This window comes from Crocodylus siamensis, chromosome 7 (assembly GCF_052110815.1).
Source record: "Crocodylus siamensis isolate JL-2025a chromosome 7, ASM5211081v1, whole genome shotgun sequence".
Taxonomy (NCBI): Eukaryota; Metazoa; Chordata; order Crocodylia; family Crocodylidae; genus Crocodylus; species Crocodylus siamensis.
Window position 1 is genome coordinate 96,563,270 of NC_143401.1, and position 12,760 is coordinate 96,576,029.

The 12,760-nt window shown below is 47.0% G+C and overlaps 1 protein-coding gene across 4 annotated transcripts in view; it reads right to left on the reverse strand.

Moving 5' to 3' along the window:
• SUFU (SUFU negative regulator of hedgehog signaling) overlaps positions 1-12,760 on the reverse strand; it is a 127,292-nt gene that overhangs the window by 74,144 nt on the left and 40,388 nt on the right. For all 4 annotated transcript variants that reach the window (XM_090057542.1, XM_090057541.1, XM_090057540.1 and 1 more), the window contains exon 3: positions 6,854-6,990. In XM_090057542.1, the coding sequence (XP_089913668.1) occupies positions 6,854-6,990 (137 nt within the window). The remainder of the gene's footprint in view (positions 1-6,853; positions 6,991-12,760) is intronic.

Sequence of the window (12,760 nt, forward strand, 5' to 3'; positions counted from 1 at the left end):
CCGGCACCACACTTACAGGTTGGGGAACTCCCCTCTTGCCAGCACGGAGACGGAAAAGGATCTTGGAGTCGTCGTTGACTCCACGATGAACATGGGCCGGCAGTGTGGGGAGGCAGTCAAGAAGGCCAATCGTACCCTGTCATGCATCCACAGATGCATCTCGAGCAGGTCCAGGGAGGTGATCCTCCCCCTCTATGCAGCACTGGTCAGGCCGCAGCTGGAGTACTGCGTCCAGTTCTGGGCGCCACACTTCAAGAGGGACGTGGACGATATGGAAAGAGTTCAGAGGAGGGCCACTCGTATGATCAAGGGTCAGCAGGGCAGGCCTTATGAGGAGAGGCTACAGGACCTGAACCTGTTTAGCCTCCACAAGAGAAGGTTAAGGGGGGACCTTGTGGCCTGCTACAAACTGGTCAGGGGGGATCAGCAGGCACTGGGGGAGTCCCTGTTCCCCCGTGCGCTGCCAGGAGTGACCAGGAATAACGGTCACAAGCTGGCGGAGGGTAAGTTTAGATTAGATATTAGGAGGCGCTACTTCACAGTCAGGGCGGCTAGGGCCTGGAACCGGCTTCCAGGGGAAGTGGTGCAGGCTCCTAGCCTGGGGATTTTTAAAAGGAAGTTAGATGAGCACCTTGCCGGGGTCATCTGACCCCGGTGCTCTTTCCTGCCAAGGCAGGGGGTCGGACTAGATGATCTACCTAGGTCCCTTCCGACTCTAGCTACTATGAAACTATGACCCCAGCTGACTTCCTGCCCTTTGGGCAGGGGGCTGGACTCAATGATCTCCCGAGGTCCCTTCCAGCCCTAATGTCTATGAAATCTATGTCTATGAAAATCATGGGGTCCAGCTCCCTGCCCAAAGGGCAGGAAGTCAGATCACCCCAGTGAGATAAGCATTCAAGCATTTCTTAAAGGTGTCAGAGCAGCTGCTTGCACCATTTCTGCGGGGAGTCTGTTCCAGACTCTGATGACCCTGACAGTAAAGAAGTTTTTCCTTGTATCTGGTCTAAAACGGTCTTCCTGGAGTTTGTGACCGTTAGACCTTGTATTCCCTTGGGGTGCCCTGGTGAACACACGTTCCCCCAGTTCCTGATGCACACCCCTCATATACTTATAGGCTGCCACCAAGTGCCCCCTGAGCCTACGCTTCTCCAGGCTGAAGAGTCCTATGGCTCTCAGCCACTCCTCATAAGGCCTGTTCTTCTGCCCTCTGATCACATGTATGGCTCTGCTCTGGACTCTCTCAAGCTTCTCCATGTCCTTCCCAAAGTGCGGACCGCAGAACTGGATGCAGTACTCCAGCTGCAGCCTCACCAAGGCCGAGTAAAGCAGGAGGATGACTTCTTGGGTCCTGCAATGCATCGGTGGATGCAAGCCAGAGTTTTATTTGCTTTGCCGGCTGCGGCAACACATTGGTGGCTCATGTTCATCTTCTGGTCGATCATGACTCCCAAGTCTCTTTTGGTCACGGTGCTAGTCAGTGTAGCACCACAACAGAAAGAGACTTGGGGGTCATGATACAAGGTACAATCTGATTATTAACCGCAGCAGCATGAAATTTCATTTTACTGCAGGAAACAGATTGCTTGCATCACAGCCTTGCAATGGAGCTGAAGGTACCAAGAACAGACAGCTGCGTTTCAAACTCAGTCCTTACTTTATACACTATGCAACAAAATTACCTAAGACCTGTGCTACTCGGAGACTTAGTCAATCTAAAAACATATTTAAACTGTATCTCAAACAAGACGTGATAAATATAAGGATAGCATTGGCCTAAATAATTGAAGACAGCACTTCAGGCTATGGACCAATTAAACATGAAAAAGATGGCACAGAGAAATGCTGGTAAGGAATGTAGATAGAGCTGGTCTTCCCAGAATTTGCAGAAAGCTGGCGTGTAGGATGTCTTGTCACAAAGATGAAACTGTAGTCTATGCAGATTCATTAAAAAAAAAAAATATGCAGAGATTCATAAGAGGCCTTCCAGCAGAGAAGTCTGTAGGGAATCTGTTGCAAATGGCTAACCCTGTTGCTCTCTCGAGCACAGCGGATCTGTTATTCATATGACATGCACAGAAATGAAGTGTCCCGGTGTTCACGGGAAACTCTTACTACCAGATTGCTCCAGAAGTAAGAGGTTTGCCTTCGTAATTAACACTCTTTCCCTAGTCACTGAACAGTTTTGAGAAATCCTACCAACACCCAGGCCCCTGAATACTCTTTTCCCCAGAAGGAGATGGGACATTAGCACACGACTGGCATTAGCCGTGTTGCTTAACGCCTCCTTTGCAGAACGGTAGGGATTTTGAAAGGCTACGAAAGCCACCTGAAATCGTAACCATGTTTTATCAGCACCGATCAGCACAAAGTCTGAAGGAAGCACCTCGGGGCTCGTCTGCACCGTTTCAGAGCGCAGCTCAGGGAAACAGGACCGAGCATGCCTGGCCCACACTCGGCGCACCTGTTTCTGCTGACCTAAACCAGTGCTGCCGGCTCTCCCATGCGGTTACTTCAGGCTCATCCCCAATGTGTGCTCCTGAGCTCTCAGTCCCTGGCAGGTCTGCCAGAGCCTCATGGGGAGGAGCGTGGAGCCACTTTCACAGGTGACCTTCCAGCTCTGGAGCAGATTTAGGTGGGCAAGGCATGCTCAAGCCTGTCTTCTCCGAGGCCTTCCCTGGTTTGGTACAAAAAAGCCTTCAAAAGGGCATAAAAAGTTAGGTTTATTAATACAGCCACTGCCAAGTGTCATGATGAAAGAGTGGCAGTGTACAACAGGTGGAGGCAGGGTGGGGAAACACGTGCTCCGATACAAGCTAGGGGACTCGCCTGGAATAAGACACTTCCTGAAAAACGACGACGTTCAGAAAAGTTCCAGTGAGAGCAGGCAGACCTGACTCTGGAGAAGGCAGCGTGGCCACAGGTTTGCAAACCATGGGAAGAGCGAAGTTTAAGCCAGGCGCTCCTGTCATTTTGTGCTGCATCAAGGGGCATTCTTGAGATCAAGATAAGGGACTTTAGGGAGCGTGTTGATCCGCTGAACGGCTGTTAAAAAGCAAGTAGCCTGACGCATGCAGTCGCTGCAGAGGGGCGGCACCAGCGATCTGCACAAAGGAGGTAACAGGATGATCTTCTTTTTGCTTAGATCTCTCCCTTTTAGAAGTCCGTCACAGGACTCGGTAACAGCAACACCCAGAGTAGTTACTGAGTAATTTATTAAGTTCTAGGAAAACTGATCTGGTGACCATCTCCAAGGCTACCTGCCTGTAATCAGTGATTTTAGAAATTACTTCAACTGGCATAAAGGATCCCAAAATACCATATTTTCTCGCATATAGCATACCCTGGAATATAAAATCTACCTTGTTTTTGAAAGGCAGAATAAAGAAATAGATTTACCAGAGTTATGGCTGCATAAAGCAGGGACAAAGCCTAATCTTCAGCTAACTCACCCTCCCCTTCCTGCTTACCTAAGGCTGAAACCCTAGCTGCTGCTGAGGACTGGTCTCCATGAGTAGATGCATGATTCTCAAAAGAGCTAAAGAGTCTCCAAGGCTCTGAAACAGGGGGAGAGAGACCAGGAGTAGCTAGCAGACAGCAAAATTGCCCTAAGAAAGTCTGGCTTGATTAGTGGACCATTAAAAAGGACAGACAATTGTTAATACCTGTGGAGTGAAGAACAATAAGCCATTAAGTCATAGACTGCATAGACTTTAAGGCTGGAAGGGCCCTGGCAAGATCATCGGGTCCAGCCCCCTGCCCAAACGGCAGGCAGTCAGCAGGGGTCAAATGATCCCAGCAAGATAAACAGTCGAGTGTTTCATAAGTAAGCCAGAGTAGGTGCCTGCACCACCTCTGGGGAGGCAGTCTATTCCAGGCCCTGGGGACTTGGACAATAAAGAAGTTTTTCCTTATGTCTAGCCTAAAACGGTCTTCCAAGAGTTTGTGACCATTGGACCTGGTCTTCTCATGGGATGCCCTGGTGAACAGACGTTCCCCCAGTTCCTGATGCACACCCCTTATGTACTTACAGGCTGCCCCCAAGTCCCCCCTGAGCCTCTCAAACTCTCCTCACAAGGCCTGCTCTCTCGACCTCTGATCATGCGCGTGGCTCTCCTCTGGACTCTCTCAAGCTTCTCCACATCCTTTCGGAATTGCGGAGCCCAGAACTGGACGCAGTACTCCAGCTGCGGTCTCACCAAGCCCAATAAAGTGGGAGGAAGACTTTCCGGGTCTTGTCTGAGATGCATCAGAAGATGCAGGCCAGAGTTTTGTTCACTCTGCCGGCTGTGGCATTGCATTGGTGGCTCACGTTCATCTTGTGGTCCATCTTCACCCTCAAGTCTCTTTCAGTTGTGGTGCTAGTGAGTGTACCACTGCCAAGGCTATAAGCATGGTGCGAGTTCTTTCTCCCAAGGTGGAGCACCTTGAATTTCTCAGCGTTGAATGCCACCAGGTTTTGATCTTGTAAGCCTGTTGAGGTTGGCCTGGATTGCCAGCCTATCCTCTAGGGTGTCCGCACTTCCCCATAGTTTGGTGTCATCAGCAAACTTGGCCAATCCGCTTATAACACCCAAGTCCAGATCATTTATAAACACACTGAAGAGTACATGTCCGAGAACAGAGCCCACGGGGGATGCCACTGGTGACCACACTCCACGTTGATTCGGTTCCATCAACTATCACTCTCTGGATCTATCCAAGGAGCCAGTTCCCAAGCCATCGGACTGTGAAACTGTCTAAGCCGCGATTCCTCAATTTCTTCCATGAGGTCCTCATGGGACACAGGGTCAAAGGCTTTCTTGAAGTCCAAAAATATGATATCCACCCCTTCTCCTTTGTTCAGGTGATGCGTCACCTGGTCATAGAAGGAAATCAGGTTGGTCAGACAAGATCTACCCAGCACAAAGCCGTGTTGGCTATCTGTTAGGATGTTGATAATGGTTTCCTCAATGACTTTTTCCAAGATCTTTCCGGGGATTGAGGTCAAGCTAACTTGCCTCTAGTTCTCTGGATCTTCCCTTCTCCCCTTCTTGAAGACAGGCACCACGCTGGCCCTCTTCCAATCATCAGGCATGTTGCCCGACTGCCATGAGTTCTTGCATATCCTCACCATAGGCTGTGCTATAGTGTGAGCTAGTTCCTTTAGCACTCCAATTCCATCAGGGCTGGCTGATTTGTGGATATCCAGCATCTTAAGGTATTCCCTCACAAGATCAGTGGTAATGATGGGCACAGTTTTGCCCTTCCCCTGGTGATCCTGCCTCTTGTCAGGCATGGTGATCCCACGGAGCTGATGGAAGACCAATGCAAAGTAGTCGGTAAGGAGATTGGCTTTTTCCTGAGTGTCGGTTATCAGCTGCCCCGCTTGGTTTAGTAAAGGTCCAATGGTACCCTTACTCTTTTTCCGACTTCTCACATATTTGAAGAAGGACTTTTTATAGTCCTTCATTTGAATGGGCAGTTTGAGCTCAGTTTCAGTGTTGGCTTTCCTAGTTTGCTCCCTACAGGGGTGGGCTATTGCTGGGTACTCCTCCTAAGTGGTGTTTCCTGTCTTCCATCCTTTATAAGCTTCTTTTTTAGGTGCAGGAGGTCCTTGAGTTCCCTATTGAGCCAAGGAGGTCATCCAGCCCTTTTGCTACTTTTTCTGTGGGTTGGAATGGACTTCCCTTGTGCTTCAAAGATTGCATCCTTGAGGAATGACCACTCATCATCGACATTCCTCCCTGCCAGATTGTGGTTTCTCAGGGACTGAACAACTAGCCTCCTAAGCTTGTGGAAGTCGGCTTCCCTAAAGTCAAGGACTTTCATACTGCTGACTGACTTGCCAGCTTTGTGGTGAATAGAGAAAGTGCTCAACTCGTGGTCACTGTCCCCCAGCTTCCCTTTGACTCTCAGGTCACGGACTAGAACATCCCCTTTGGCCAATACCAAGTCCAGCAGTGCTTTGCCCCTTGTCAGTCTGTACACTTTTCCAAACCAGACATAAAATCAGTTTCCCCCCTTCATACATGCACCCTCATTTTTTTGGGGTGGGGGTGGGAGGTGGGGAGAGGGGGTGATTTTTGGAGAAAAAGGTGTGTTGTATGTGAGAAAATATGGTAAATTAAAAATCTTTTCACTCAGCTTTTGTGACCCATGACATTTAAGGTTAGTTTTCAAGTATACTGCATGCACAATCATTCCACCGAACCTCAGGATGGAACATCGTGAAAACTGAGTCTTCACTTATGACCCTGCTCGGGGGTTTGGTTATTGTAAAAATGCAGAAGGTATGACATTTTCTGATGGCTCTTCCACCTCACTAACAGTGCCAGGATTTCCTGTGTATCCCCGATTCCTTCCCTGCCATCTTTAACATGCCACATAATATCTATCTTCTTCCACCAGTAAGCAGCACCTTATTTGTTGTAAGTAATCCCAAAGACTTTTAAAAGCACCCAGCGCTGCAGCGGAAGTATGTGTACAAATGCTCTCATTGTGAGGGACTAAGAAAATGCACATTAGCCTGTCTTAATGCTCATTAACTAAAGAGCACAGTTTTTAAGTGATGCTTAAGACCCATTAGTCTATTTTAATGTGCATTAACTCTAAATAGCATACTTTTTTAAGTGACGCTTTAATGCACATTAAAATAGGCTAATGCGCATTAAAGTACATGTGTAGATATGCCCTAAGCAAGCTATGTTGGAAACACAACCATTTTGACCAAAACGGTACTTTCAGACAAGACAGATGTCAATTTAAATTTAAAACAAAGGAGAGTGGAATTATGACATCACAAGACTCCAGTACAACACATAGAAATTCAGGCTTAGAGAAAACAAAGCAACACGCTTCAACATCACAGTACCTGACTGAAAGACGTATCTGGCCAAGCCTTGCATTAACTCTGCTGGCCACGTAGGTGGTGCCGACTCTCCCGTTTCCCTCTTGAGTCGAAATGTCAATTCAAATCCAAAACCACTTGGCCCGTCTGTTCCTGTAAACCTGGAACGAGTAAAAAGGTAAAAAGGGTTACAATGAGCCTTCTTGACAAGGACTGGTTTTAGGACTAGGTATGTGGGAGAAAAGGAGGCAGGCATAAAATATGTTTGTTTTCACAAGGCCATGCCATTTCTCCTCTGCCTCCTTGGAAGAAGAGGTTTTAGACCTTTTCTAGTCTACGTGCAGCCACCTGGCGCAGAATCACTGGGTCAGCTAGCACAAGACTTAGGTCAGAAGTAATGGTTACATTAATGCTTTCAGGCAGAACAATTGTTCTCAACCTCAGCGTGAAGCTGGTTTCCAGGGATCACTGAAATTTTATAGTCAGATTTTTTGGCTTTTTAAAAGGTTGTACACATTGCATAGATAACTGCGGTAATTTGATTTACAGAATACTGAACACTGAGGAACGTGAAATTTGTGAAACAGCCAGTAAGTTACATTTTGATATTCTTTATGCATAAAATTAAATTTCTGTGCATCAAAAATGATAACAAGGAACTGAACTTTAAATAAATATTTTTCAAGTATTACATCATATGGGTGAGTTCAGGGCCAATGAAGGCCACAGTATTTATTCTGGGATACGGCACACAGTATTCTGCACCGGAAGGTGTCAGTGGAAGGTCCCTTCCAACCCCAATTCTCTACAGTTCTATGAACAGAAAAAGTAGAAATTACAGGTACAGGTAGAAATATTAAAAACCTGATTTAATTCTTTCAATTGTTTCTATGTACATTGTAGGAGTCCAGCATAATTTATTGCCAAGGTGATAATTTATTGCCAGGGTGCCTTCTCTCTGGTGTATCCAGGCAGCACTGAATGTGTTGAGAACCGGGAGCCAGGTGCAGCAGAAACACAAGATGCCTGGCCACTTCCTATTTCTGTAGGATTGGGTGCCAGTTTTACTTGGCTCAGTTGGGCAAGGACAATAAGGCTGTACTGAGCAGCATTAGGGGGTCACCCTGGAGGAACAAACAAAAGACTGGCCCCCACAAGGAGCCCCTCACTTATGAGTTCCAAATGTTTTGCCCTTAAAACGGCAAAACATCTCTCCAAGTCGACAAGAATGGTGGGTACAAAGACTTAATTCCACAGAGCTGGAGTTAAAAGCTGCATTAGTATAAAGGAAGCAAATATCACTAACGCCACCATATGTCTTACTTGCCTGTTATAGGCTGTTCTGTGAAGTCCAATATCTATATCTATCCACAGAGAGATCTATCTATTGAGCCACAGAAAGATCCATCCATCGCATGGAGACATCCTACAAGATCTTGTGAGCCAGTACAGTTCTGAGAGTTGTGTACGTTAGCAAAAACCCTTATAGTTACTGGCGCGTTCCATAGAGAAACTTTGCGAACTCCTTGGATGCAGCTGCCTCGCTGACATGAAAGACAGGATGCAGAAAGCATTACTAGTCTATGGGATACAGGCAAATACCTAGTTGGTCTAATAAAAGATACCACCTCTACCATGAGTTCTGATTCCCTAGTGGTCTATTTATACTAAAAACAGAGAGACAGAGTAGGAAAAGGTTGACTAGAGAATTTTCCAGTTGTGCAGCATGGACCACAAGGGTGCATGAAGCACTTCCAAGAACTGAGAGAGCTGCCATAATGACAAAGAAGTTGTCCGTCTTCATAAAGACAGAAGCAGTGCCATACTGGGTCAGACCAATGGTCCATCCATTCTAGCCCAATACTCTGTCCAGTGGCAGGAGTGGATCCTTTAGAGTAGCATTTCTCAACTGGCGGGTTGTGGCCCAAAAGCGGGTCACAAGAATATTTGAAAGGGTCGCAAGCAAGACCCAGAAAAATGCAGGTTTCCCTTTATAGGCTGGCAGTCTTCCAGCCAGCAAGAAGCTGCTTGGGGCAACTGGCAGCAGCAGGTGCATGTGTGTCTGCGCACGCACACGCACAAGGCCGGCAGGCAGCCAGGCAGGGTGGTGGGAGCAGCCCCAGCAGCTGGATTCAGGTAAGTGTTTGGGGGACAGGGTTGGAGGTCCAGGGCTTGGGGACTGTTTGGTGGGGCAGGGCTGTGGAGGGGACAGCTGGGAGGGGTGGGGAGGCATGCCTGCTGGCACTGGGGGAAGGTGGCCAGGCACTGAGGCTGCATCAGGGCAGAGGGGGCAGGGGAAGGTGCCTGGCCCCCCAGCAGGGGAAGGGAGTGGGGGGGGGCTTCAGAGGCAGCAGGGAGCTGTGTGGCTGGGCTAGTGGCCCTGGGGCTGGTGCTCATACTCTCATGGGTGAGGTGCCCAGAAGACGCCATGGCCAGGCTGCCTGTTCCTCCCCTCTTCCTTCCTCCAGCCTGTGCCAGGGCCGGATTCACTCTGTTGCTGCCTGCATGAGCCAGAGCCACTGTAGCCACTGCACTCCAGTCTGAACGGGATCGGGGCAGCTCCAGGGGGCAAGGGGCTATAGGATGGGAGTGAGGGGCACCAGCAAGGCCAGGGCACTGTGGGTCAGGACTGTACACCGATAGTTCCAGATGGGTCCCGGTACAAAAAAGGTTGAGAACCACTGCTGTAGAGGAAGAACAATGAACTCAATCTCTCATTACCCCCCCTGGCATCTGCCCTTATTGGTACAGAGATGCTAGAGAGAACATTTCCAACCAGTCTGTTCAACAGCTATTACTAAATTTTCAAGGTAGCTCTGGACGGGGCAACAGCGAGGAGAGTCTGAGAACGACAAAACAGAAGGGCCACGTTGTTCCCTTCACAGCAAACCCTAACTACTTTTATTAGGGTTTCTTTGATGCAAGTTAAATTGTGATCTGATTTGCAAATGACAACAGTGTATATCCAAGGACAGGGCTCAGCTACGAAACAACCTGCAGAGATGAGAGCAGCTGTGACTGCAGGCAATGAGAGACAGGATACTGAATAATTAAAGTCTTCTATGTGGGAGAGGAAAAAACAAGAAACGCAGCAAAGACACAAATTACGGGCATAACTCAGCAGCTTTGCCCAACACATTAAAGCCTCTTCATTTTCATGGGGTCGTCTTAATCCTGTTCCTAGCAAAGCACTCCACAGGCACTGACCTAGAGGAAAAGTGAATTGTCTACAAAAAGGACAGATGCTGTATTCAAGAACGGCGGACTGAAAGCCATGACTGCACTTCTTTAACAGAAAACAACTGCATTGTTTAGCACTGACTGAACCATTAACTGTACTTAGGATCGCAAGTAGAATTTAAACATACAGTAAAACTCACCCCGCCGGACCACTTCTGAGCAGGGATCCTGGTTTTCTCTGATAAAAAAAAATAAAATATCCAATTTTTGGATTAAAAAACGGAACCCAAAATCCACATTATTCTGTGTTTAAAATGAAACAACCACTGTATATGCATCCATATATTAGTGGTGTTTCATTTTAATCATGGGAAAAGATGGATTTGGGGTTACTTTTTTAATTAAAAAATTGGGGATTTTTTTTTAAATCAGAGAAAACCAGGATCCGTGCTTATGAGGACAAACTGAAACAATTGCTTCAGGAAGCTGGCAGTCTCAGAACTGTAGATGAGTGTTTTATTTCATATGCTTGGGGATATTTTGGAGGGTTTTTTTTAAAACAGGAGATTGCTTCATAGGCATCGTCTCAAAAGGGATTGTCTCCTAAAAAACAAAAAAAAGAGAACTCTCTGTCCTAGGTATGAAAAATGTTGATTCCAAGGTTACCTTTGATGCCTTACCTCAAACTGTCACAGTCAATGTTGAAGCTACCACGTAATGCCAACCTCTCTCAGTGAATACACATGTGATTTCAGGGCTAAGTGGATGGTGGGGAGTCCTTGCAAGCAGGTAGCTCCACCGAAGTCAGAGGGGCTATTGAGGAGGTAACACCTGGACTCCTCGCTAGTTCAGTTCTGCCTAAAGCTGTCCATGTTCTACTGTACAAAGGGAATCTGAAAATCCAACCCTAAGCTGCATGGCTAGAACGATACGATTTTCATGGTGACTACAAAAAGAAGCAAAACAGAGCCGTTCTGCCACCACGGACCATGATGCAGGTTTAATATGAAAACAGCCTGCGTATTAAAGGAAATTTTTCTTTGCAAAAAAATGCAACCACTTTGACAGCTTGGCAAGAATGACTTTGCAGCATTCAGATCTTTAAATAAAGAATGTGGTTAAGGGAAACTATTTGTTGGAAGTGGCTTTATTCCACTGAATAGATTGAAACAGTGGTAACAGAGGTTGCATTTGAAGGTCTTACCCAAAATGTTTGCTATATACTTGTCCATGACAAGTGGTTACTGAAAAAGCTGTCCTTTTGTAGACTGAAACTCTGAACAGATGTAGCTGGTGTGTCTTCTATTAGCATGCAAGGGGAACGACAATCGATGGGCTGCAAGTCTGATCTGAAGCCGTTTACTCTCAAGTTTGTAATGTGTAAATATACGTATGTGGAATAAGGAAATACCCTTACTCTTCAGGCCTTATTTTAAAAGCCAATCTATACTCACTACGAAATCCTTCCGTATTTACTTAAGAGGCAAGCTTTGTGTTAACATATATGTTCAGAACATGCAAATCATTTCCCAAAATAGAAACAAGGAAAAGTACCCCTGTATTTTGGGACCCCTACAAATCACTTTGCCTATATCCAAAATCTGATTCACTACTTTACCAAAGCTGCCATTTTTGTTTCTCCCTTGAACATCATTTCTAAAGAAAATAAACCGTGAGAGATGTCACAGCAGTTATCCTAAAAGCCAACAAGAAAAATCAGTTTCTCTCCTTAATACACACACCCCAATTTGCAGGGCAGGAGGGTGTGATTTTCGGAGAAAAAGGTGTGTGTTGTATGTGAGAAAATATGGTAAATTAAAAAGCCTTCCAAATCTTCACTCAGCCGTTGTAACCCATGACATTTAAGGTTAGTTTTCAAGTATACGGTTTGCACAATCATTTCATCGAACCTCAGGATTGAACACCATGAAAACTGATTCTTTACCTCAGAGCCTGCTCGGGGGTTGGTTTTTGTAAAAATGCAGAAGGTATGACCTTTTCTGATGGCTCCCACCCAGCCCTTAGATCACAGTGAATCAGAGAGAAATAGGGCTGGAAAGGATCTTGAGAGGTCATCTAGTTCAACCCTGCTATGTCTGGGGCAAGATAAGCCCTATCCAAATCATCCTGTACAAATCCAGTCTAACCTCTTACTTACATAGTCAACCCCGACACAACGCAAGACATCACACCTGGACCTGTCAAAGGTAAGGCAGGGGACCATGGTGGCCAACTTCCTGCTGCTGGAAAGCTATGCTCAAGAGATCCCATGCAGAGGGCAGTGCCCCTGATACAGAGGAAGGCAAGCGCAGTCTGTACCAATCTGAGCGTAGGGTAAAACTCCTTCCTGATCCCAACTATGGCATTGGGTTGAGACTGTGCCGAGGGGCAGACCCTCTGGGTTTGAGTCCCAGAAGAAGCATTGGCCCACCCCGGCCAAAATCTCCAGCCTTAGCTGCAGCCAACACCCAGTGCCTCTGAGGAAGGCTTAAAAACGAGAACCCCAACACCCATAGCAGCAGGAGGGGGAAAAAGTCCTCTCCCTGCCCCATGCAGCCAGCAGCAAAACCCAGAAACCTAGGACATACCCCAGGATATAGACACTGCTATGCCTAGATCAATGCCTAGCCAACCTCCTCTCGAACCTCCGGTGAGGAAGATCCCACAACTTCCCTGGGCAGCCTATTCCACTGCCTCCCCACTCTAACAATAAAGAAGGTTTTTTTCTGGATATCCAGTGTAAGCCTACTT